Raw genomic sequence first — 22,097 nt, 5'->3', positions numbered from 1 at the left:
GAGGAGACCCCATTAAGTCAGAGAGCAGGGCTGGAAGTCTCAGGAGGAAGGAGGTTTATTTGGGAAGAGGTGCAGCTCCAGGCAGAAGGGTAGATGAAGCTATTTAGGGCCCTCTAGGCTAGTGTTTTATGAACAGCCTCAGGCAGGAATTGATGTTTACTTTGATTCTGTGGTTGTTCTCAGTTTGTGGGTAAAAATTTGCTGTTTACATTCAGCATATGAAAGAAATACACAACCTGTTCTGAGAGAGGGCTGTGCTGCAATCACAGGGACAGCTCTAGGAGAAATCCTGTGACACAAATCCACTATAGCAAGTTACTGCTGTGAGCAGTCCCATGCGATCCCAGTCCTCCCAACTCCAGACTGAATTCCCGACACGAGGTAGAAGGTCCCTTCCCCACTAGATGGCAGAGGGCGTTTGCGTTCCAGCTTGTGTTCCAGCTGACGGCACTTCTCGTCCCGTGCTTTGTCCAGGTACCTCCAGCATCTGCTAAACAGCACGGAGTCAACCTGAGCACGGCCTCGACTCCCTTTCAGCAGGCGAGTGGCTACAGCCAGCATGGCTACGGTGCAGGTAAGGCTCAGCCCCGCTGCCCCCGAGCGCAGCGCCGCTCCGCGCCCTGACGCCCTCCCTGTGCACCCCTTGTGCAGGCTACGACGACTTAACGCAGGGAACAGCAGCTGGAGATTACAGCAAAGGAGGCTACAGTGGCTCATCTCAAGCACAAAGCAAATCTGCTGGCACTGGACCTGGGAAAGGTAACGCTTTGAGACTGGAGGTTCCCCTGGAGTGGGATTTAGTAGGGCAAACTCCCAGTCAACACAGCAGCCAGCGCTAAACAGGGTCGTGATCCAAGCTGTTTCTCCATCTCCCATACACAAAATGCTTTTCTAATGACTTAGTTGTTCCTTGTGAACCTCACTGCTGAACTTCACATAAAAATCTGTGTGGCTGATGCACAGCTTGGACCAATTACATCTGGGAGAAATGGTAAGCTGCCTCCTAAGCCAGAGCTTTCTTTGCTGAAGAGTATAGTGATCTTCAACAGTGCTGTGATTTTGAAACTTGAGCAGTTCAGTGCTGTTGCTGAAATGCTCCTCTGCCAAATCATAGCTAGATTTTAAGTTTCTTGGTAGGCACCTGAGACACCCACGTGTTAGAGAGGAGCAGGGCACTTCACACATCTCTGGGCTGTCTAGCTGCTGCCTGTGTACACTCATAACATTGTGTCGTGCTTGGAAATGTTTTCTTTGTGACCATAAAAGCTGAAGAATTTATGCAGCTTATACAAAAGCTTTATTTGGCACATGCTGGTTAGATCTGAGAAGCCTGTACTGGCCTGCTTAGCACTATGTGGTTGATCCTCATTCTCAAGCAAGGACCAAGCATTTGCTGGGCATTTGAAACACCAGGTGGTCACACTCCTTTCAGTGGAGAAGTAACCCAGGAAGTGTCCAAGGAATCCAGCAGTGCCCAAGGAGGGTTACAAAAGCTTAGAGCAGTACCCTTGAGCCCATATCTCTGATTCACCAAACAAAGCAACCATTGGCTTTATTCTGACCCAAATGGAATAACCAGAGCCACCTTCTGTAAAACTATGAATAAGTGTCTCTGAGGCAGTGATGCTGATTCTGTCAGGGCAGAGGGGTGCTGCAGACTTTCACTCTTCTGTAGGTTGTGAAAGAGGTTCAGATGTGTAGGAGATGCTGAGTCTCATCACTCAGGGCACTACTGCAAAGCTCTTGAGTGCTGCAACAGAGCCAAATGCACCTCTGATCCAGGGGAATGCTGGCTTTTAGTGGGCTTCAGTGAGTGGTCAGTGCAGCTAACTGCTGCCTGGTGCATTGGAAGTGCATTGGAATCCTGCAGCGAAACACAACACAACAGAATCCAAGTGTTAATGGCTAGGTGTGGACCTGGGTGATTTATCCCAGTGGGCTTTTGCAGTGGGAACCAGAAGCTGAGCCCTTTTCTCTGTTCCCATGTGGGGTGCTGTGGGTCTGGAGAACCAGTGGGGCAGTGCATCCCCTGAGGCTGCCAGAGGTGCTGGGAGCAAAGCTTGGGCTTGTGCTGGCTGGTGGGGTGACATTCTCACCCTTGGTGGTGTTTCTGTTTTCCAGGTGTTTCTGTGACCTCAAGTAACACGGGTGTGCCTGATATCAGTGGCTCAGTCTATAACAAGACTCAGGTGAGGAGTGTTGGACCCTCCTCCCTCAGGGCCCAAGGCTGATGACTCCTACTCCCAGGCTGGCCAGGCTCAGGGCCAGCCAGCCACGGCATCTCTAACGCTGGCTCTGGTTGCTGCTGGAGTGAAGCCTCATCCTCTGTCCCCCTGTTTCTGCGGTGTCAGCTCCTGACAGCAGCTGCTGGCAGAGGCTCAGTGCTCCCTGTGCTGCACACTGCCCACGCTACACCATTCCAGCAGTGTCCTGGGTGCAAATGAACTTGTGGGTGTTAGCATTTTTAGCCCAAATAGCCCCCAAAGCAGGTGAGTTGAGAGGCTGTTTGCTTTCCATCAGAGGGACAGGCAGTAGTGCCCGCCCCTAACACCCAAGGGTCCCTGTCTCCTGTGGCTCTGCTCAGTGTGCAGCTGCCCTGGCAGAGCAGAAGGTGTTTTGACAAGCTGTGCAGTGCAGTGGGCTTATGTCCAGCTCTTTTTTGCTCCTCCCTGCACGCTCAGCAGGGGAAATAGGTGTCTGGCCACCATCCATGCTTACAGGTAGGAAGCCAGCTGTCAGCTCCATGCTTTGGGGTCAAGCTTTGGCCAGCAGGAGGAACATATTACTGCAGCTTCCTGTGTTTTTGTTGGGCTGCCCTGGATAGGTTGAGTACTTCTAGGCTGAGCCCACTCAGTGGGGGAAGGACTGATTAGGCAGCTGCTGTGATCCCATGTCCCTCTGAATGGAAAGAGGTCAGGGGAAAAAAGCCCCACAATCTCTGTGACAATAAAAATTTCAAGAGCCATTAGTGCAGAAATACGGGTGAGAACAGGAGCTGAAACTCATCCTCTGGTGTGCTTGCAGGTGTTCAGTGTGACTTGGCTTCCTCGTGGGGTAGGTGAGAGGTTCAGGTGATGTGTGTTTGGGCCACTCTTGCTCTGCTCTTGCTGGGTCTGCTCACAGCAGTGTCTGACGCTGTGCCCATTGCCCCCTGTGCAGACGTTTGACAAGCAGGGATTCCATGCTGGCACTCCGCCTCCCTTCAGCCTACCCTCTGCTCTCGGATCCACTGGGCCCCTCAACCCTGGTGCTGCCCCGGGCTATGCTCCAGCCCCGTTTCTCCACATCCTCCCTGCACATCAGCAGCCTCATTCCCAGATGCTGCATCATCACCTGCAGCAGGATGGGCAGGTGAGTCAGCCCCTTCTGCCTCTGCAGCATCCCCAAGGGCACATTGCTCCACTTCCCAGCAGGGCTCTGGGGTGCTTGTTTCCTTCTGCTGCTTGCTTTGCTCACTGGGAAAGGGCCTTGGCAGCACTGGCTGCTCACCAGCTTGGGGAGGGGAGCTGAAGTTCAGCAAGGGGAAATGCCACTTCTGTTCCTGGGGAGAAAGCAGGCCTATGCACCAATGTAAGTCAGGAACCCCCTGCTGGAGAGCAGAAAAGGCCCTGGGGGCCTGGTGAGCACAAACTGACCCTGATGCAGCCATGTGCCCTTCCAGCAGAAAAGGACAATGGGATCCTGAGCTGCTCCAGGCTCAGCACTGCCAGCAGGCGAGGGGAGCTGCTCCTGCCCTCTGCTCAGCCCTGTGAGGCCACAGCTGCAGCACCGCGTCCAGTGCTGGCTCCCCACTGCGGGACAGACGTGGGTGTGTGGGAGAGCGCCCAGGGAAGGGCTGATGGAGGGGCTGGATCCTGCCTCCTGTGAGGAAAGGCTGGGGGAGCTGGGACAGTTCAGCCTGGAGAGCACTGAGAGGGAATCTCATCAATGTGCAGAAAGGGAAGATGTAAAGAGGCCAGAGCCAGGTTCTTTCCGATGACGGGAACAGGGGGCACAAACTGGAACACAAGAAGTTCCCTCTGAATATCAGAGAAAGTTTTTGCTGGGATGGGGACCAAGCACTGCCCAGGAAGCTGGCGGGGTCTCCATCCCTGAAGCTGTCTGGGAATGATGCTGGGCAGCTGGCTCTTGGGTCATCCTGCCTGAGCAAAGGGGTTGGACGAGATACCTCGAGAGATCCCTGCCTGCCTCAGCCAGGCTGTGGCTGTGTGAGGAGCCCATCCTGCTGTGGGCTGGGCACGGATGGTTTGTGGGGTGTGAAGCCAAGGCAGGTGCTGCTGTCCCCTGTCAGGGGGGCTGGAGGGCAGGATGTGATTCTGGGGAAAAATCAAGCATCCCCTGCAGGTTGCATGTCAGCTCTGATTGGGTTTCACCTGCACATGTGTTTACTTTCCTAGCACTAAATATTCCCTGGAAAAAACAGTGCTCAGCTTTATAGTCCAGTAATGGGACATGATTTTGTGCTCCAAATGTGTCACATCCTTGTCTGGCTCACCTTGGGAAAGCTCCTTTGCTGTGCCTGGCCCTGCTCCTCATTTTTCTTGTGCTTGAGCCTGTTGTGCTTGGGAGGCAGTGTGGTGGTGCATCCCAAGCTCCTGCTTGGTGTGCCCATGGATGCTTGGCCTGGACCGTGGGATGCAGAGATGGTGCAGGGCAGAAGCAGATCTGTTCAGGGGGGAGCATTGCTGCCCTGCTGGGTGTCAGGGCTGTCCCTGGAGATGCTGGGGTGGGCTTGTCTTCGTGGGAATGCTGGTGCTGTGGCAGCTGATGCTCCTGTCTCCTTTGTTTCCCTTTTCTAGGGTGGATCTGGCCAACGCAACCAACCCAGCACCATGCAGCAAAAGTCTCAGGCTACCAAAACCGCCTATGGCACTTCTCCATACTGGACAAACTAAACCCAAAACCGGGGAGGGGGGAGAGAATGAAAGGAGAGGAGGAAGGAAAAAAAAAGAGAAAACAAAAGAAAAGAGAAAAAAGAAAATAAAAGCTGAAGCCCATTCTTCGAATTATTACGAAAAGTAACTGCTCAGCCAAACATCTGTGCAGGGAGAACTGCAGCCAGCCAGCCATCCTCTGTGTGACTCGCCTGCTTCCTCTTTGAGTTGCTGTTATATGTAATATATTTATGTATGTATTTGTAAATGTAATAGAGCCTAAATGTGGATTTCTGCATCTTGCAGCCTCCTTTATTTTCTTTGTAGGAAAACTAATTATTCATTTTCCATCTGCACCAGGGCATCGTTCTTTGTTTTGTATTCTAAGTTCTATGGGTTTTGTAACTCTGTCAGACAAACTGTGCCCTTTTTTTGGAGCTGGAGCCCATTTATTTAATGCAGTTCTCAATTCAGATAAATAAGGAGACCTGCCCTTCCAAAAACCTAAATCAAGATGTGTCCTGTTGGTTTGATTGTACCCCCCGACCCCCAATATACCTGTTATTTTAGAGGGGGAAAATAAAAGAAAGAAGCAAAAAAAGTTTTGTGGGCCTTCCCCTTTCTTTCATTTCCTCCCTCCCTCCCGCCGTCTTGCTGTGGAAGACAAGCTCTTGTAGGCAGTTTCATCACTGTGGCCTTGAGCTGCAGTCTCAACTTCTAATTTTTCAATTTTTTTATAATAATAATAAAAAGGACAGGGTTTTGGTTTTTGCTTGTGCAGGGGTTTTTTGTTGGTGGTGTTTTTCTCTAGCAAGAGACTTTGGATGGCTCAGTGTGTCCTGGAACCTCTTTTGCATCATTAGAGGAAAATCTATGTAGCGGTTTCTTAAATAAAAGTATAAGCTGTGTCTTGTACCTCTTCTTGCCCTGAGCCACCTTCCCAGGACAGCCAGAGCTACTGGATGGAAACTTCATCTGTCCCTCCCCACTTTTTTTAAAACAAAAACCTTGGAGGCAGCTCCTGGTCCTTCTTGTCCTGCACCAGTGAATGTTCTAGGAGTTTCATTTCTTTATAGCCCTTCCTCCACCTAATAAATATCTGATCATACCACCGGTGTTTGTCTGCATTTTCAAAGGCTCCAGGAGCAGTTTTACAGCCTGTCCCTTTGTGCCTGCTCCTGCAGCAGCAGCCAGGCTGGGAGGGCAGGAGCAGCAGGTGCATCTGACAACAGCGAGTTCACCTGCGTGCTGAGAGCTCTCGGGCACCCCCGGCAGGGATGGGATCCAGAGCCACATCCTCCCTGCTGCCACGAGCAGCCCGTTCTGCCTTTGGTTCTCCTGGGATGGTGCTCCAGTCCCTGTGAGCAGCTGGCATTGGTAAGGACAGAGCACAGCTGCAGCTCTGCCCTCTCACTTTGCTCACGAGGTCCATGGGCTCCACTGGGAGGAAGGGCTGGGGTGTGAGAGTCCTGAGGGAAGGCTCCTGCCCAGACTTACCCTCTGATCACCCTGTCCCTGTGCTGCAGAGGAGGTGGGTAAATGTGAAACACACAACAGGCAAGGAGCTTTTATTCTTTTAGTATCCGCAAGAAAAAATAAATCTGTTTCTACCCTGAGAACCATTTTTCTTTCTCAGCTGGCCCTGTGAGGCCCAGTTGTCACCTAGGCCTCCCCCGGGCTCTGAACAGCAGGAGAACTACAATGGCATTCCTCTGCCGTGCCTTAAGTTTTGACACTGGTTGAACTCCAGCAGCTGCTCCAAGCCCTTATCAGCTGCTGTCCCACTGCCAACAGCTTTGGGGCCTGAATGTCAAGGAGGGCAAAAATGTTTCTGCAGGCTGGGGCCCATCAGTTTGTACAAGACTGCACCAGCAGCTGAGCCCTCACAGCAGCAGCACCTCATTCACCCTCTTCAAAACACAGACAGCCCCAGAGCTGCCTTCACTCTCCAGGTCTTGTTTACAGACATGCAGTGCTGCCCTGCAGGTGTAGCTCGGTTCTTGAGTGCATGTCCAGCAGCAGCTGGAGCTGGGGAAAGGCAACAGGGGAGAGATGGTGCCAGCCCCCAGCAGCCCTTGAGCCTCAGGACTCACACCTTCCCAGCTGCTCTGGGGTCCTGCCCACACAGCCACAGGCAGGCTCCTCTCCTCCTTGTGAGACTCAACAAAATGTTTCTCCCTTCCCCCACATTGTCACTTTGGCAGACTTGCCTGCAGCAATTTCACTCTAAGCCCTGTTCTGCTGATGGCAGAAGTTGCCCAGTTGCACTTGCCCACCAAGGAGAGAAGAGGAAAACCCCCCTTTGCTGCCCCCCAGACTTACCCAGGGCAGGGTGGGCTGGAGCCCTTGCCCTGCCTCTGGTCCCACACTGCTGCTGGAGGAAGCAGCTGCTGGCAGCTCTGGGCAGCCCAGTGCTGTAGGGTCAGGCAGGAGATACGAGCAGCCCAGGTCCCAGACAGAACCATCCCTCCCGGTCCCTTTCCAGAGATTGGAGATTGCTTTGGGAAGGCAGCTCCAAAATGCCATCACACTCCCTCCAGCTCAGCTGTGCAGCAGAAGCACTTGGGCTCCAGCCACATTTGACTCAGCAGTTGCTGTGCTGCCATCGATACCAAGTGCAGCCAGTGCAACTCCCTGACACTTGTCCCACTAATTTTAGCTCAGCTGCAGCGGCCGGGCACTGCAAACACCCTGCTCCCCTTCCGAGCCTGCAGGGAACAGTGCGGGACCGGCAGGGCTGGCACCTGGCAGGGCTGACAGCCGTGACCTCAATTTCTCTGCCAAAGCTGCTCCCTGGCCCCGCGGTCAAACTCCTCTCCCACCCCGTCCAACCCTTTCAGGAGCTCCGTGCTCCTGCCCTGCCAGGGCACCGGGAGCTCTGGCCCAAATCCTGCATCCCTGCTCCGGTCACATGAATCCACAGACCACCTTCTCACTGGTCTCCCCCTTCCTGCTTAGGGAGACTAAATATAACAGCAAAGGTCTGGCCTTTTGCCAAAGTCCTCTAAATCAGTTTGTTCTTTAGTCTTAGGTGCAGGCAGCTGTCAAACTGCAGCATTATTTTGCAATAAACTTAAAGATATTGGTGTATAAATATGTCCATTGATGCCAGAGGAGCAATGAGCTCGTGAACAGCTGCTATTCAAAGCTTTGAGGAACCCATGCAATGCAACCAGTTCAAACATTAAAGTAACAGCATGGAGATATTTTCATTTCACATTTTTATTAGTAGACAGATGTGCAGAAAAGACAAAATATAACTACTGAAGGAGAAGACAACACAAAAATGCATCAGTTAATTCTTTCTGGTAAATTATACTGAAGAAAAAAAGGAAAAGATCTGGGAGTTCAGCTAAGAAAACTACAAGAAACCTAGTGTACCCTGCTGGTTTCAGAATGGTTGAAAACTGCATTTGGAGGGACACGTAGCTGCAAATGTAAACGCTAATATTGACTGAAACAGGAGAAAAGGGGTTAAGAAAAACCCAGAATACACAGAGCAGGTAAACATTTTTCTGCAATCTCTTAAATAGTTTCAAAAAAATCCCCTCATACTTCAGTTGTATTTCAAAAAAAGGAAACCAGCAAGTCAACAAGCAATGACACTGCACAGGACAGTGGGGAAGAGAAATTAGTCTGGTTAATGTCGGAGCTCTCAAAAGAGGTTGCTTTTTTTGTCATTAAAAAAGGGTAACAGAAGAGTCATAATAATGCATCTTACAACACCAAGCTTGGAAATACAAGTCACTGGAGAGTATACAGTGAAGACGGTCAAAAGTACAAGGGAAATCCTGAAAGATGCAGTATCCTCATTTCCAACCAAGTCATCAGCAAAGACAGTGTTGCCGCACTCTGCTCCCTCAGCCCCCACAGCCGCCTGCAAGTTGGAGCTTGGTGTCCCTGCCCTGGCGGGCCCCGAGTCCAGCCCCGCACCCGGGAGCATCGGGGCCCATTTGCAGGAGGAGCCCTCGCAGGGCTGCTCTGAAGCTGGGGGTGCCCCACACTGTCACTAAACGCAGGGGAGCCCCGCTGCAGGCTCCAAAAAGCAGCTGGGGCTGGGTAAGTCCGTGCTGGAGGAAGGCTGGCAGCTCAGGAGGGTGCAGCTGCCTTCCCAGGTAACGTGCAAGCAGGAGGGCGGGCGGCCGAGGCAGCGCCGGGCACAAGGAATCAATGGCGGTCGGGCAGAGGGATGCACCGCCGGGCAGGGACAGTCCCTGCAAACCCCAGCCCCGCAACCCTTTGGGAACAGATCTGCCTCGCTCGCTTCATGCGGAGCCCCCAGGGCCTTCCTCTCCTCCCCGTCCGAGCAGCGCCCCCGGAGCTTTTGCTCAGCCTTGCCCCGGGCGCGGATCCCGAACAAGGCTGCTCCCACCGAGGCACCCCCGAGGGACCGCAGCTGGGGACGTACCATGGAAAACCCTGAGACACGGCGGGGAGGCGCGGGCTCTGCTCAGGGTGATGCCTCTGTACCTGCGGGGACCCAGGGTCCCGCCCAAGCAGGGCCAGCACCTCCGAGCTGCTCCCGGGGCCGCCAGGCCCGGCTGCCGATGCGGGGATCCTGCGGGACGGAACTCGGGCACCGCAGCCCAACTCGAGCACGCTGCACGGGGGAGCCGAGCGCCGGAGGAAGAGGGGTCTGGGGCAGGAACATGCAGGATCCCCCTGCCCACGATGGAGCGCCCTAAGCTCTGCCGAGGGCTCCCAAAAACATGCGGGAGGCTGAGCACGGAGCATCAGCTGCGGAGAGCCCGCCAGAACCCGCGTCTGGCCCGCTCTGCCCTGGGGCTGGCTGCGCCCCGGGGAGCCGGGCGGGAGAGCCCAGCGCTGCCCCGCGGCACCGACACACGGACACACGGACAGACCGGACACCCGGCCAGCTCCGAACTCCGCCGGCCCCGCGGGCTCTCCTCTGAATTCCTCTGGGAAATGCATGCTAAGTACTTCTCTTAAAGAAAAAAAGAAAAAAAATCTAGTCAATTCTACCTCTTACCATTCTGCTGAAAAACCACAGTAAAGGATTTGCCTCCATAAAAATGCAAGTGCTGGTGGAGGACAAACAGAATTCCCCTCTTTTAGGAGCTCTTCTGTGTGTAGTCGAAATCCCAATAACTTCAGCTTCCATGTTTAGGCAGAGAATTAGAATGGAAGTCAATGCCTATGAAAAGTGGGCAGAATTCCAGACATCATCAGAGAGCTAGGATCTATCTCAAACTGTATCACCTGGATTGTCTTTTTTGAAATCATAAACCTTTTTATCTCCCCTACAGTTGATTACCTTTTCAGTGCAGACAAACCTACGTCTAAGCAAGTGCATGTCAGGTGTTTTTACTGGGCTGCAGGGAGCAGCCCGGCCTGCAGGTGACCCACACAGGTGATGGGAGGCAGCTGCAGATGCCCAGGGCTGGGGCTGCAGGGAGCAGGGGCTGCAGCCAGCACGGGCAGGAGCTGCTGCTCGGTCCCACTGCCAAAAGTAAATCCAGCAAGAATGGTGGCCCTCTGGGCAGCAGGATGCACATCTGCTCTCCTCCCTCCAGAGAGGGGCAGCTGGCAGCAGATCTCAGCAGAATGGCTAAACTGAACTTTTTCAACCCTATCCTAGCCTGGGAAAAAAAAAAGGACAAAAAATAAAAAAAAAAAAATAGCAACCCAGGGCTCAGTTGTACAGATGTGAAGTGTTAAGTGTTTATTTTAGGTTCATATCACAAGCCTTTTCCAGAGACAAAGCTGATTGTGCCCTCTGGGGCTCCAGGGGCCACCTATTTCCTAACCTAGCAGGCTGAAAAGGAATACTGTACCTTTCAGTGACATCCCATCAAGCTCAACACACAGTAGCTTTAACACTCTCCGCCCCACACCTTATAAAGGAAAAGCCACCACCACAAGGCTAAACGAATGTACACACGCTATTATTGTAAATGGAGCAGCTAAACCTTGGCAATTTGCTTCGTGGGGATTTTTTTTTCTTCCCAGTAAATGCAGCACTTTGAGCTCCCAAAAACCCAGCTTCCAATGGGTTTGTTCCAGCTTTAAATACATTAAACATCTCAATGCAAGACTGTATTTAATTCAAGAATCTAAACACGAGCAAACCTGTTTTGCTGTGAGCATTTCGTAGAGAAGTGAAAAGGGGAGTTTCTTTTTTAAAAAGAAATTGTAATACAGTGATGAAAGGGTTAAGAATGCAAGAATTCAGACATTCTGTGGAGGGTCTCTAAGAGGTCCATAAAAAAGGAGCGAACAGATCCATACAACAGGAGACAGCAGGAGACAAAGTTTTGTGTTGGGTTTTTTTTTTTGTTTTGTTTTTTTTTTTTTTTTGACACCCCTCCCCCCCACTTTTTTGCTGGACTGCTGCTAGGTTACCGCTGCTCCCTTCTGGCCTGAGTCGGCAGGGCAGTACAGGGGCATAGAGGGAGCAGGTCACGACTCCTCGTTGCCAGAATCATCATCATCGTAACAGTCGGCATCCTCCTCCTCCTCGTCTTCATCGTCAATGTCGTCGTCGTACAAGTCGTCGTAAAGCAAATCTGAACTGTTGTCATTGGAAGGCACTTTAGTTTTGATGCAGTACTCTGCCAGTGTAGTGGGGACCTTCACACCATCCTTCTCTGCCTCAGCTTTGGTAGCCAAAACCTGTTTCCTGCGGGAGAAGGATACACAGGAATGTGAGCAGGGCCGGGTGCCGTGGCTCAGCTCCCAGCCTGCTCTCCAGGCCCTGCCCCGCCCTCCCGGCAGCTGGGAAGGGACTGAGGTCGGCAGGACGCACCACAAACAGCACTGGAAACAGATCTGGTTCCTGCAGCCTCAGGCCTGGGAGCATGCCAAGGGGGTTTGCAGCACACACCCTCTCATGAAATCAGCTATTCCACAGGCTCTGCACTAGAGACCTGCCAGAGGCCAAAGCAAATTCCATTCACTACTGCAGGGATGGTCAGGGATTTCCTAGGGTGATTTATTGACTCTGCTGCTGACTGCTCTCCCACAGCATGCTCAAAACTGCAATTCCCACAAGCCTTTGGCAGCTCTCAGCTCCCACTGGAGGGGCAGAGCAGCTGGGGCTCATGGCACACCCCAGAGCACGGCCTGGGGCTCACAGGAGCCAAGTGTTTTCCATGGCCCCGAGCCAGGCCTGGCTGCTGCACCCCAGCAGGAGGAGCAGACGGCAGCCTGTCCCCTCACCCACGCAGGGCCCTCAGTCTGCCATTCCCTGTGTGGAGTGCACCCAGCCCTGCTGGAGCCCAGGGAGGATTTTCGGCACAGCAGAGCTCGCTGGCCCCACCCAGGGCCACATCCTGCCGGCCCAGCTGGCACAGACAATGCAGATGTGGCCCCGTGCCACCAGTCCTGCTCCAGGCTGGGCTGTCCCTCCACAGCAGCCCTGGCCCACGCTCACATCATCCCCCTGCAGCTCCTGATGAACCATGGACTTCTCCAAGGGCGGGACTGAGCACTGGTTCCAGCTAATCCAACCCAGCTCTGCAAGCCCTTGACAAATCCTGCTGAGGCTCCTTTGAATTGGAGGGACAAGATTATGATTCGTGCATGCATTAGGCACAGAAATTAGTAGGATGCAGTCAGTTTGCATCACATCCCAAGCAATGCAGGGCTTAAAGACAAGCAGGGACTTAGACTGGGATTTACTAGTAGCCAATAGGTTTTGCAGAGCATCATGACAGATTAGTCTGAAAAAAGAACAATTTGAAGACAAATCAGCCCAGTCCTCCTGCCCCAGAAGTTTGCACTGCTTCTGTGTGCTGAAAATGCTGGAGGGACCTGAAGCATGGACTTTGAATAAGACACTGAAATTAATTTCCAAATTACATTCTGCTGTGAGAAGCTGGTTTCAGCAAATTCTGGAAGCAGCCTGTTTGACAGGATTCAAAGCAGAATGCTGGTAGCCCAACATCACAACTAGCAAAGCTTACCTTATGATTTCGGCGTACTCCTTGTCTTTTCCTTTACTGTCCCTCCATTTCCTGAACATGACTGATGCATCCACATTGGCTGGGGAGAATGTGTTGGGCTCATTAAGCAAAGAGATTACACTCAGTAAGATAGTCCTGAAAAAGGTAACCACAACAGCAGTCAGAGCTAACGCATTCATGGGTTCTGGATATCCACAACTTCTTTAGGTGTTGCATCATAAACTTGTTTGAAGTCAACTTGTCCTCTTAAGCTGAGGACAGTGTTTTTAAGTGACAACAGGTACTCACGAACCTCAGGCCCTGGACAGTGGTGTAGGGAAGGTGATACAACACAAACCTCATCTGACTACAGCCCATCGTGTCTGTGCTTGGGACAGGGCAGCACAGAAAGCTACAATCAGAGCAGAATTCAGCTGGACTGCACTACCCACAGATGCGGTGGGGCTGGAAATCTGCTCTGTGAGCTGCTCCTGGTGGCTTGCAGCCTCCAGCAGGAAGCCAGGCCAGGCTGTTTGCCTGCCCTCCACAGGGAGAAGAACTGCTATGACCCAAGGCCAGCAGAAAAGGCTGCACTACTCTTCCCCTGCCCTGCCAGGTGGTTGGGAGGCTGAGGCGGGGGCAGGACTCTCCTCTCCCCCCACTCAGGCTGCAGCAGCAGCTCTCAAGCACAGCAAGGGGAGGACAGTGTGGATGATCTTCAATGCCCAGGCAAGGTGCCAGGGCCCAGTGGGATTCAGCAGAGCCAGCATGAGCCAGCCATGTAACCCCTGGCAGGCAGGTGGGGCAGGCAGACAGACAGACAGACAGTCCTCTGGGATTTCCAGCCAGGGGCCCTGCTCTGCTGGTATTTACCAGCTGCAAACACCATCCTCTTGTCCAGAGCTTTCTCCTGCAGCTCCTAGAACCCTGTACTTGGGAGTTGCAGCCTTTGTTGCTCACACTGTGCCTCAACCAGCACCAACACCCATTTCCAGCCACCATGACAGCATCACCCATCCCAGTGGTCCTGCCAGCAACAGCTTCCCTTTCAAGGGGAAGGGACAAACAAGGGACAGGGAACAGCTCTTGAAACACAGCATTACCCAACAGCCACTTTGCAGACCTTGATTAAAGGGGACTGGCAGCCACAGTCGTGTTTGCACTGATTCAGGGGCATGTTCAGAGCACATCTACCAGATCATATATCTGGGTACAATTCCAGGAAATGCTTGGTCATTTGGATACTGAGTACCTTGAAAGGTTTTGAAAATAAACACTTGTATCTGAACAGACTGTTCAGCACAGCCATCAAGAGAGTCTTATACAATTCATTTTCTAAATTATATAATTTTGTACGAAAAGAGAACAGCAGCTCTGGAAGAAACTGTCTCATTGGGTTGGAATGATGGGCATAAGAGATCATTTTCTACTTCATCTCAAGAATTCATTTAAGAGCCCTTGATTCTCTGCAAACAGGCCAGCATGTCAGCTCCAGCACCATGCAGCAGCTTTCTGCAAAGCAAACAAAGTCTAGGGAAGGCCAAGGACAGGAATTAATATCTGGATTTACCATCTGCTCTACCACACTTCCAACAACAGTGAGGAAAAGCCAATTTTCACTGTGGTGTCCAGACACCGAAGTTACTGCTAAGGTACTTAAATTCACCAAGAATGTATTATTAGAAGTGAATACAGTTGTTTGATCAACTGTACCGTTGTACAGTTCATTCTCTGAGCTCCTCCTTCCCATCCAGCACATCAGACCAGCTCCATCACTGCTGATACCTTTAAGAGCTGGACAGTGTCCTCCAACTCAAACTGCTTGCCTTGAAGAGGGGACAGTAACAGAAAGGCATCCCAGCATGGGAGATCTGACAGGACTAACACCAGTAAAAAGTTCAGCCATATGGGACTGAAAACCTCAGCAGCAGATGCAAACTGCATGGGCTGGGTATGGGCTGAGTCTCTGGGATATTGTCAGGGATCTGTCTCCCCTCAGACAAGGCAGCTGTGCATGGAAGAGCAGCCAGCAGAGGCTCAAGGAAACAGACCTGTTCCTGTTTTTTATCCTGTATCAGTGTAAGAAGGTTCAGACAGATCAATTTCTTCCCAAAGAGACATAACGTAGATTAGCTGGTGCTACCAACCAGCACATCCTATTACATTCCTTGTTGAAAAATGAATATTTTTTTAAATTCCAGCTGCTATCCACATTGTAGCCTCTCAGAGCCACCTCAAGAGGTAGGTATAGATTGGTCCAAGTGCATTTTTGCCTTCTGATATAAAGTCAAAAGTTTTAGCCTAGGCTGCACTGACAGTCATGTTACTGGATCAAGTGGAATCTGCCCAGATCTCGGGCAGCAACAAAAGCCAAGACAAGTGGGAATCCTCAAGAAACAAAGCAAAAGGCAGAGAGTACCTCAGCTATCTGCAGGAGATACAGGTGTGCCAGTACCTTGAATACTGTGCAGCTGTCCAGTCCTGGCCTGTGCAGCTCAAGGGCAGGGGAGGCCGGGGAGATGGGGAGAAGGACAATTAAAATGATCAGAGTCTCAACCCCTGGCCTTCTACCACTCACTGAGCTCCCTGGGACACAGGAAGCAGGATTCTCTGCCAAACACATCAGAGCTACATTCTTTCACATCTTGCTGGGTTTTGCTGTGTTTACTTATGCCTGCATCACCTTGTTCCCAGTGATGGGAAAGCCCATACTGATTGTGTTTGAAAAAATAAATGAGCTTGCTTGACACCCTCAGAAGCACAGGTGAACTCTCACAGCTGAAGAATGAATTTCCCCCTTCAGACACTTCAACCCTGCTCATCTGTGGGGAAATGGTCATCACTTGGCAGGATTTACAGAATTCAGCAGCAGAGGAGCAGCTCCCTCCCACATCTTTGGCCCCTGTGCCTCCTGTCTGACACTTTGGAGCTTTCCCAAGCCAGATGGGACCCCAGCAGGATGCGCTTCTGCTGGCACTCTGCCCAACTGGTGATGGTGGCAGCAGGCTACAAGTGAAGGACCAGTTTTATTTTCATTTGCTGAGGAATGTTTTGACCTGTCATCCTTATGCCCAAGATGATTCAAGAGCATTAGCACCAAAAACTGCAACTGTGGTGAGGGACAGCAGAAATTAGAGAACAAGCACAATGATAAGTTCCAAGTCAGTCTCTAGGGTTGAATATAATGAAATACCCAAAATGTTTGTGTGATTTATGTAATTAATGCCCAAAGCTGTTTCCTAACTTTGAGTTAAGGCTTGTAACCTAGTTGATTCTTTATTTGACAGTGTCTTGTAATGAGAATGAAATTCAGCTGCTGTTTCAAAAGCATGGACAGGTTAGGCCTTGAATGTCTCTGGGACTTAGTGATCCTTTGTATTTTTGTCAGGAAGAAAACCACCAGCTGCTCCCAACACCACTCAGGAGGACAGGAGACAAACAATGGAATGCAAACAACAGCCAGAACTCTGCAAAGTTGTTCTACTGGTAAGAATACTCAAAACCATCCTGTATTGAGTGTGCACGGCCAAGTTTTGGTAGTCAAGGTGCTACAAGGGTGGCTTCTGTGAGAAACTGCCAGAAACCTCCTCTATGTCTAGCAGAGCCTGGCAGCTCCAAGGACAGATGCTCCACTGGTAAAGGCTGGCCAACTGGAAAGAGTGGCAATGTCTCTGTGATAACATACTTAACAAGAAAAAAGTTTTAATTGTGTCCCGAGAAGAATGGAGTGAGAACATGCGAGAGGAGCATCCGTGCAGGCAGGCAGGGCAGTGCAGGCGGGGCAGGAGCTGCTCCAGGCTCTGGAGCTCAGATTCCCCTGCAGCCCCTGCAGCAGCCCAGGCTGAGGCAGCTGTGCCCCTGCAGCCCAGGGAGGGCACGGGGGAGCAGAGATCCACCTGCAGTCCTGGGGGAGCCCAGCCTGGAGCAGGGGGTGCCCAAAGGAGGCTGTGATCCTGTGGGAGACCCATGGAGAGAGTAGCTCCCACTGGAGCAGCTGGTCCTTGAAGGACTGCATCCAATGGAAGTGTGACCCATGCTGCAGCATTTTGGGGAAGACTGCTGCCCATGGGGTGGACTCATGATGGCAGAATTAATGCAGAACTGGCATGCTGTGGGAGCGACCCATAGTGCAGCAGGGGAACATTCCTCATCCTCAGCAGCAGGAGAAACAATGTGTGATGAACTGACTGTGACCCCCATTCCACTACCCCCATACCCTGCTGTGGTATGGGGTAGAGCTGGGAAGAAGGCAGAGGTGGAGGGAGGTGTTTTTAAGGTCTTATTTTACTTCTCATTATCCTGCTCTGATTTTGTTGGTAACAAATTTAATTAGTATCTCTCATTCTAGACTATTTTGTCTGTGATGGTGTTTGGTGAGCGATGCCTCCTGGTACTTATCCACTGCAGAAGAACATCAGAACAACAGGCAGGTAGTTAAGGCTGTGAAGATTGGAATAGCTCAGGGAGACTAAGGCTGGGAGCAAAAGGGTGAGCTATTTCTAGCCCCAGGCCACTTCAGGGTATCTAGGAAGGGGCGCAACACACAGATGGGCTCATGACTGAGGGGTGGAGCTCACCACAGAGGCCATCACACAGGTTATCCACAAATGTGAAAGATGTGCTGCCATCAAGTGAGTGAAATATCCCTGGAACAGAGGGTGGCGGCTGGTTTTCCAGCGTGGTGAGGCCTGGCAAATAGATTACACTGGGCCACAGACACGCCGAGGCAAGAGCTACAAACTTGCTACATCAGAGGCAACAACTAGCTGGAAATGCAGCCAGTAAACCATGCCACTGCCTGGAACACAATCTCAGCTCTTGAGAGACATATTTTGCGGTGACATGGTACCCCAGAGAGAACTGAATCAAACTATGGGATTAATTTTAAAAATAATCTCATAAACTCCAAAGCAAAGAAACATTGAGAGAATATATCACATCCCTTACCACCCACACACCTCTGGAAAGACTCAGAAATGCTGAAGCCTGTTAAGAATTTTAGGTAATGGGACATGGAAGCACTGGGATGCAAAAGAAGCCACTTGGCGGGTCAATGCTAGGGGATCTGCTAACTGCACTGATCCTGCCCAAACTGAGCCCACAAACACTGTGGGAGGAGATAAGGTTCCTGCACTACACACAGGAAAGTGGCTGGGGAAGTCAGTGTGGATTCTTGTCCCATGGGAAGAAGCAAACACATTGGTGGGATTGTCTTTACCCAAGGACCTGGGTGTACTTGGCAGGTAACATGGAAGGATGGGGAGACCCAGTGTGTACTTCAAGGAAATTTAACCTTGGGGGAAAACAAACTGTGTGAGTTTTGTGTCACAGGAAGTAACGGAACAGGAACAACATGACCTGACAAAGAATGAATTTTGTGAGGAGCAAGGAGAATGTGATGATGATGTGAGCCAGGCTGGTGACCAATGATCAAGTGTGCTGCTTCTCCTGTCCTGACCACCCATCGTGATGGGGTAGAGCACAAGTCATGGATCTGGAGGGGTGGAGAAAGCCATGAAACAAGAGAATAATATCCATCTGTGAAAGGACAGGTTAACAAAAATGTACATTTGGTACAGAGGTGGTTCAAGGATGCAGTTTGGGGTGCAGGTGTGGGTAAGAAGGAATTCCAGTAATGAGAAAGAAATACAGTGGAACAGTTGGAAGATAAATACATTATGTAGGATCAAACAAATGGTATGGAATTAAGAGTGGAGATTGTATTGAGTTTGCTGAGCTGTATCTCATTTTCCCTTAGCAGCCCCCAGTGCTTTCCATTCACAGTTAGACAGGTATGATAACACACAATTGTTTTGGCTACAGCTGAGCAGTGCTGGCACAGCACCAGTGCTGTCCCCAACATTCCCCACTCCCATCAAGGGGCTGAGAGTGGCAAGATCCTAAGATGGGACACAACCAGGCCAGCTGGTCCAACTTAACCAAAGGGACATTCCATACCATATAACATCAGCTCAGACATGAAAGCTAAGTGAGAGAGGAGGAATGGGAGACATTTGTTATATCACAGTGTTTGCCTTCTGGAGCAACTGCTACATGCACTGAAGCCCTGCTTCCTGGGAAGTGGCTGAATGTTGCTCACAAATGGTAAGCAGAGATTAATTTTTTTCCCCTTTGCTTAAGTGCACAAGCTTTTGTTATTGCTTTAGTAAACTGCCTTATCTCAAACATGGAAGTTGATTTCTGTGTTATTTTTCTCTCCCATGTCCTACAGGGAAGGGGAGTAATACAGCAGTTTGGTGTGCACCTGGAACCCATTACACACACTTTTCCACTAGTGGTACTTTGAAGAAGATAACAGTGATGAGATAGGCTTCAACATTTGAGATAACTTGCCTTTGGAGTATGAAACCCTGTGAATAGGACAGAAGGCTCTGCACTGTCAGCCCAGTAAGTTCAGACAGACTGGTATGTCTGGTTCCTGCTTGATTCAAGCCCTAAGCCCCACAAAACCTTAAATTCCCTCCCAAACCCCTCCCACCATAGCCCTTAGGTCTTGTGGAGATGGCAGGCCTTTGAGGTCACCACTGCACAACATATTCACAGTTACCTGACATTTTGGGTAGGGTTCCACCTCTCTGATGGTAGCTCTCCACTTTGTGGGTCATCTACAGGTGGGTGAAGAATTGAAATACATACATCTCCATTCTGCAAGACAGAAAAAAGCACTGAGAATAGCTTGGCTGGAGGCTGAGGCCTGATAACTCAAGTCCACCATTCAGACCGTCTTCTGATCAGTTTAACCTTGTTGATATGAATATCCAAGTGCCAGCAAAAACCAGCAAGGGCTGAAAATGGTTCTGAATTCTTCCTGGATCTACTTTATACCCAAGGGCTAGCCTGCAAACTGGCAAAAAACCCCAATATAAAAATCAAGCAGTTTAAAGAACGTACTGAAGTAAGCAAAAATAGCAATAATGTAACATAAAACTAGATTGGTTTCCAGATAGCAAGTACTACTGCCACAGTGACATAAGGTTTAATCACAGGAGACCCCAAGTAGGGTTAAAGAAAATCTGTGCTCCAACTGGTAGCTTGGGCTAGCTACAGGAAATTTTTGAATTGAGGGGTTTAATCACCATCTACTAGCTCACGTATGAAAACATTACATCTACCAGGACACAAGAACCTTGAACAGATGACGTGGGGCAGGCTTACACAGCTCCCCTAGGACACATCTGTTCAGAATACCAGATGAAAAAGCAGGAGATGCTTTCTGAAGGTTTCACTGAAAAGCCCTTCCAGCATGCAAAAGGAAGAATATTCTGGCAGCATATAGAAGCCATACAGCCACATAATTCTCAATATGTGTTCTACTCACCAGTCTTATGGCCTGAATATAGGTTTAAAGCTCTATAATTCCTATTTAGGAAAGCTGTCAACCCAATTCTCCATCAGCAACAGCACTCTGACACAACTGCTTTGTAGGAGGGCTGGAGCAGTATCCACCCCAGCTGATATCCTCCACTGAGGCAGACTCCAGGGACCCACCAGTGCCCTACTGCAGGATGGGGGGAAGGTACAGATGAGGCTGGGGCTGGCCAGCAGATATTGGCCTCTCCAGGCCCCATGGGCTTTGTAGCCAGTTTTGCGGGGCAGCATTCATGCTGTTCCTTGTCCCCCCAGTCCAGGGCACAGACTGATGATGGGATCAGCTCTGCTCAGGACTTCAGGCTGGAAGTTGCCCACACACCTGGTCTCACATCCTTCCAACACTGCTCTGAGCACAGAGCAGGGCTGCTCACAGCAACAGCATCTGTGCCTTTGAGCCCAGGCCAGTGATCACAGCTACAGATAGCAGCAGCTCACCTGGGGGGTTGTGATCTGTATCCAGGTTTCAGCAGTGCACTATTCATGCCAGGTATGCTAATCTAGCAGGCCTTTGTCACTGTGAAGCAGGTTTTAGTCAAGAACACAGCAAGGCAGCACCCGGAGCTGCTGAATTCCAAAGCACATACTTACATTGCTGGAACAGTTTGCTTTAAGGAGGCAGTTTCCCTTTTAGTGCCCCAACGGGCTTGTGAAATCTTGAACTTTTATAGTATCACTCCAAGCTGGAGGTAACTTTATTAATATTAGATTATGCTCAGTCTACTCTGTTATCACTAATAATTTCCATTAGTTTTTCCTTTAACCTTTTCCTGGAAGAATGCAATGCTAGTGGCCAGAGGAAGTACCTCAGCACTTGGGAAAAGTTCCTGAAGCAATCAGGTCAGCAGCATGTGGACAAGCAGATACTTGGCAAAATGAAGATAGAGTGAAGCAACGATCTGAGAAGTTTTTGTCTTGCCACAATCAGTGTTACATGTTTGGGAACTGCACTTTCATTAAGAATGTGGAGAGGTAAAAGTTTAATGGGGCCTGATGAGGTCAGCACAAAGTTCTAGAGATGAGGACAGTCAGGGCCCAAGCCTCTCCCTGCATACATTTTTGAAAAATACAAACAAGGAGAATGGGGTATTTATCTGCCATTGAGGTATTATCCTCCATTTCTATCAGGACTGAGAATGGCTATGTCATAAAAATAAAGAGCAAGTGAATGCAGTTTTACCAAAGTTCAATTAGATGACCCAAGTAAACCAGAGATGAAAAAAACACACATTGCTCAAGTCTCATTGCTCAGAACTGGAATGTCAGCCCCAGCCTCTCCATCTGGTCCTACCAGCAGATTCTGTAAACTGCTACTTTCTTTCATCTTCCTTGCACTAAGAGGGGATTTTTGTCCCCCCTCCTCCTGAAAACCCTCAAACATCAAACACTTTGCTGAGATAGTCTCAGTTTCATCTGAAGTTACCCCAGTGCCTCATCTTCATTGCTTAAATGTTTCCAAAACAGCCTGCAAGCTGCTTCAGATTCCCTCAGCTTCAAGAAATACTCCTATAAACACAAAGCACAAAACTGAGAGCTTGTGTATTTGAAGAGCAAACCCAAAATACACACATCAAGTTTTGGGTTAGTTCCTCCTGCTGCCTTCAGTCGTTTCTAGTCAATTTTTCATCTTTCTCACCAGGACAGGGAGAGGTCCTTTCCAAGGCTTGTTTTTGTACATTTTATTTTGGTAGCCATTTGCCACTCACCTCCTGCATGAGGATTTCCAGATTCAGAATCAATACCCACAGTATGTGTCTGCAATTATCTGAAGACTTCAAAATTGTCTTTATTTATAGATCAAAATTCCCTGTAACTGAAATAGAGCCTTAAAGAAAAACATCATTCTTGGCTACAGGAAAGATTCTGTGCCAAGTACAAAACCTACATCAGAAAACTGTCAGATAACTGATGTGAGGATGTCCCTGGGCTT

The 22,097-nt window shown here is 50.3% G+C and overlaps 2 protein-coding genes across 15 annotated transcripts in view; one reads left to right on the top strand and one right to left on the bottom strand.

The window, feature by feature from the left end:
• The window catches only part of UBAP2 (ubiquitin associated protein 2), a 119,843-nt gene extending 114,679 nt beyond the window's left edge, over positions 1 to 5,164 (top strand). For 13 of the 14 annotated variants that reach the window (XM_064735236.1, XM_064735234.1, XM_064735240.1 and 10 more), the window contains 5 exons: positions 475 to 574; positions 652 to 759; positions 2,122 to 2,189; positions 3,160 to 3,351; positions 4,800 to 5,164. In XM_064735236.1, the coding sequence (XP_064591306.1) occupies positions 475 to 574; positions 652 to 759; positions 2,122 to 2,189; positions 3,160 to 3,351; positions 4,800 to 4,895 (564 nt within the window). In that variant the 3' untranslated portion in view covers positions 4,896 to 5,164. The remainder of the gene's footprint in view (positions 1 to 474; positions 575 to 651; positions 760 to 2,121; positions 2,190 to 3,159; positions 3,352 to 4,799) is intronic. The other variant, XM_064735239.1, reaches the window with a different exon arrangement.
• Positions 5,165 to 10,934: 5,770 nt separating this feature from the next.
• UBE2R2 (ubiquitin conjugating enzyme E2 R2) overlaps positions 10,935 to 22,097 on the bottom strand; it is a 51,569-nt gene continuing 40,406 nt past the window's right edge. Inside the window, exons 3-5 of the mRNA XM_064735708.1 lie at positions 19,347 to 19,444; positions 12,800 to 12,934; positions 10,935 to 11,514 (exon numbers count right to left, since the gene is read on the bottom strand). Of these exons, the coding sequence (XP_064591778.1) occupies positions 11,295 to 11,514; positions 12,800 to 12,934; positions 19,347 to 19,444 (453 nt within the window). The 3' untranslated portion in view covers positions 10,935 to 11,294. The remainder of the gene's footprint in view (positions 11,515 to 12,799; positions 12,935 to 19,346; positions 19,445 to 22,097) is intronic.

Source organism: Zonotrichia leucophrys, chromosome Z (genome assembly GCF_028769735.1).
Source record: "Zonotrichia leucophrys gambelii isolate GWCS_2022_RI chromosome Z, RI_Zleu_2.0, whole genome shotgun sequence".
In the NCBI taxonomy this organism is placed as follows: Eukaryota; Metazoa; Chordata; class Aves; order Passeriformes; family Passerellidae; genus Zonotrichia; species Zonotrichia leucophrys.
This window is presented reverse-complemented; position numbering and strand designations above follow the sequence as displayed.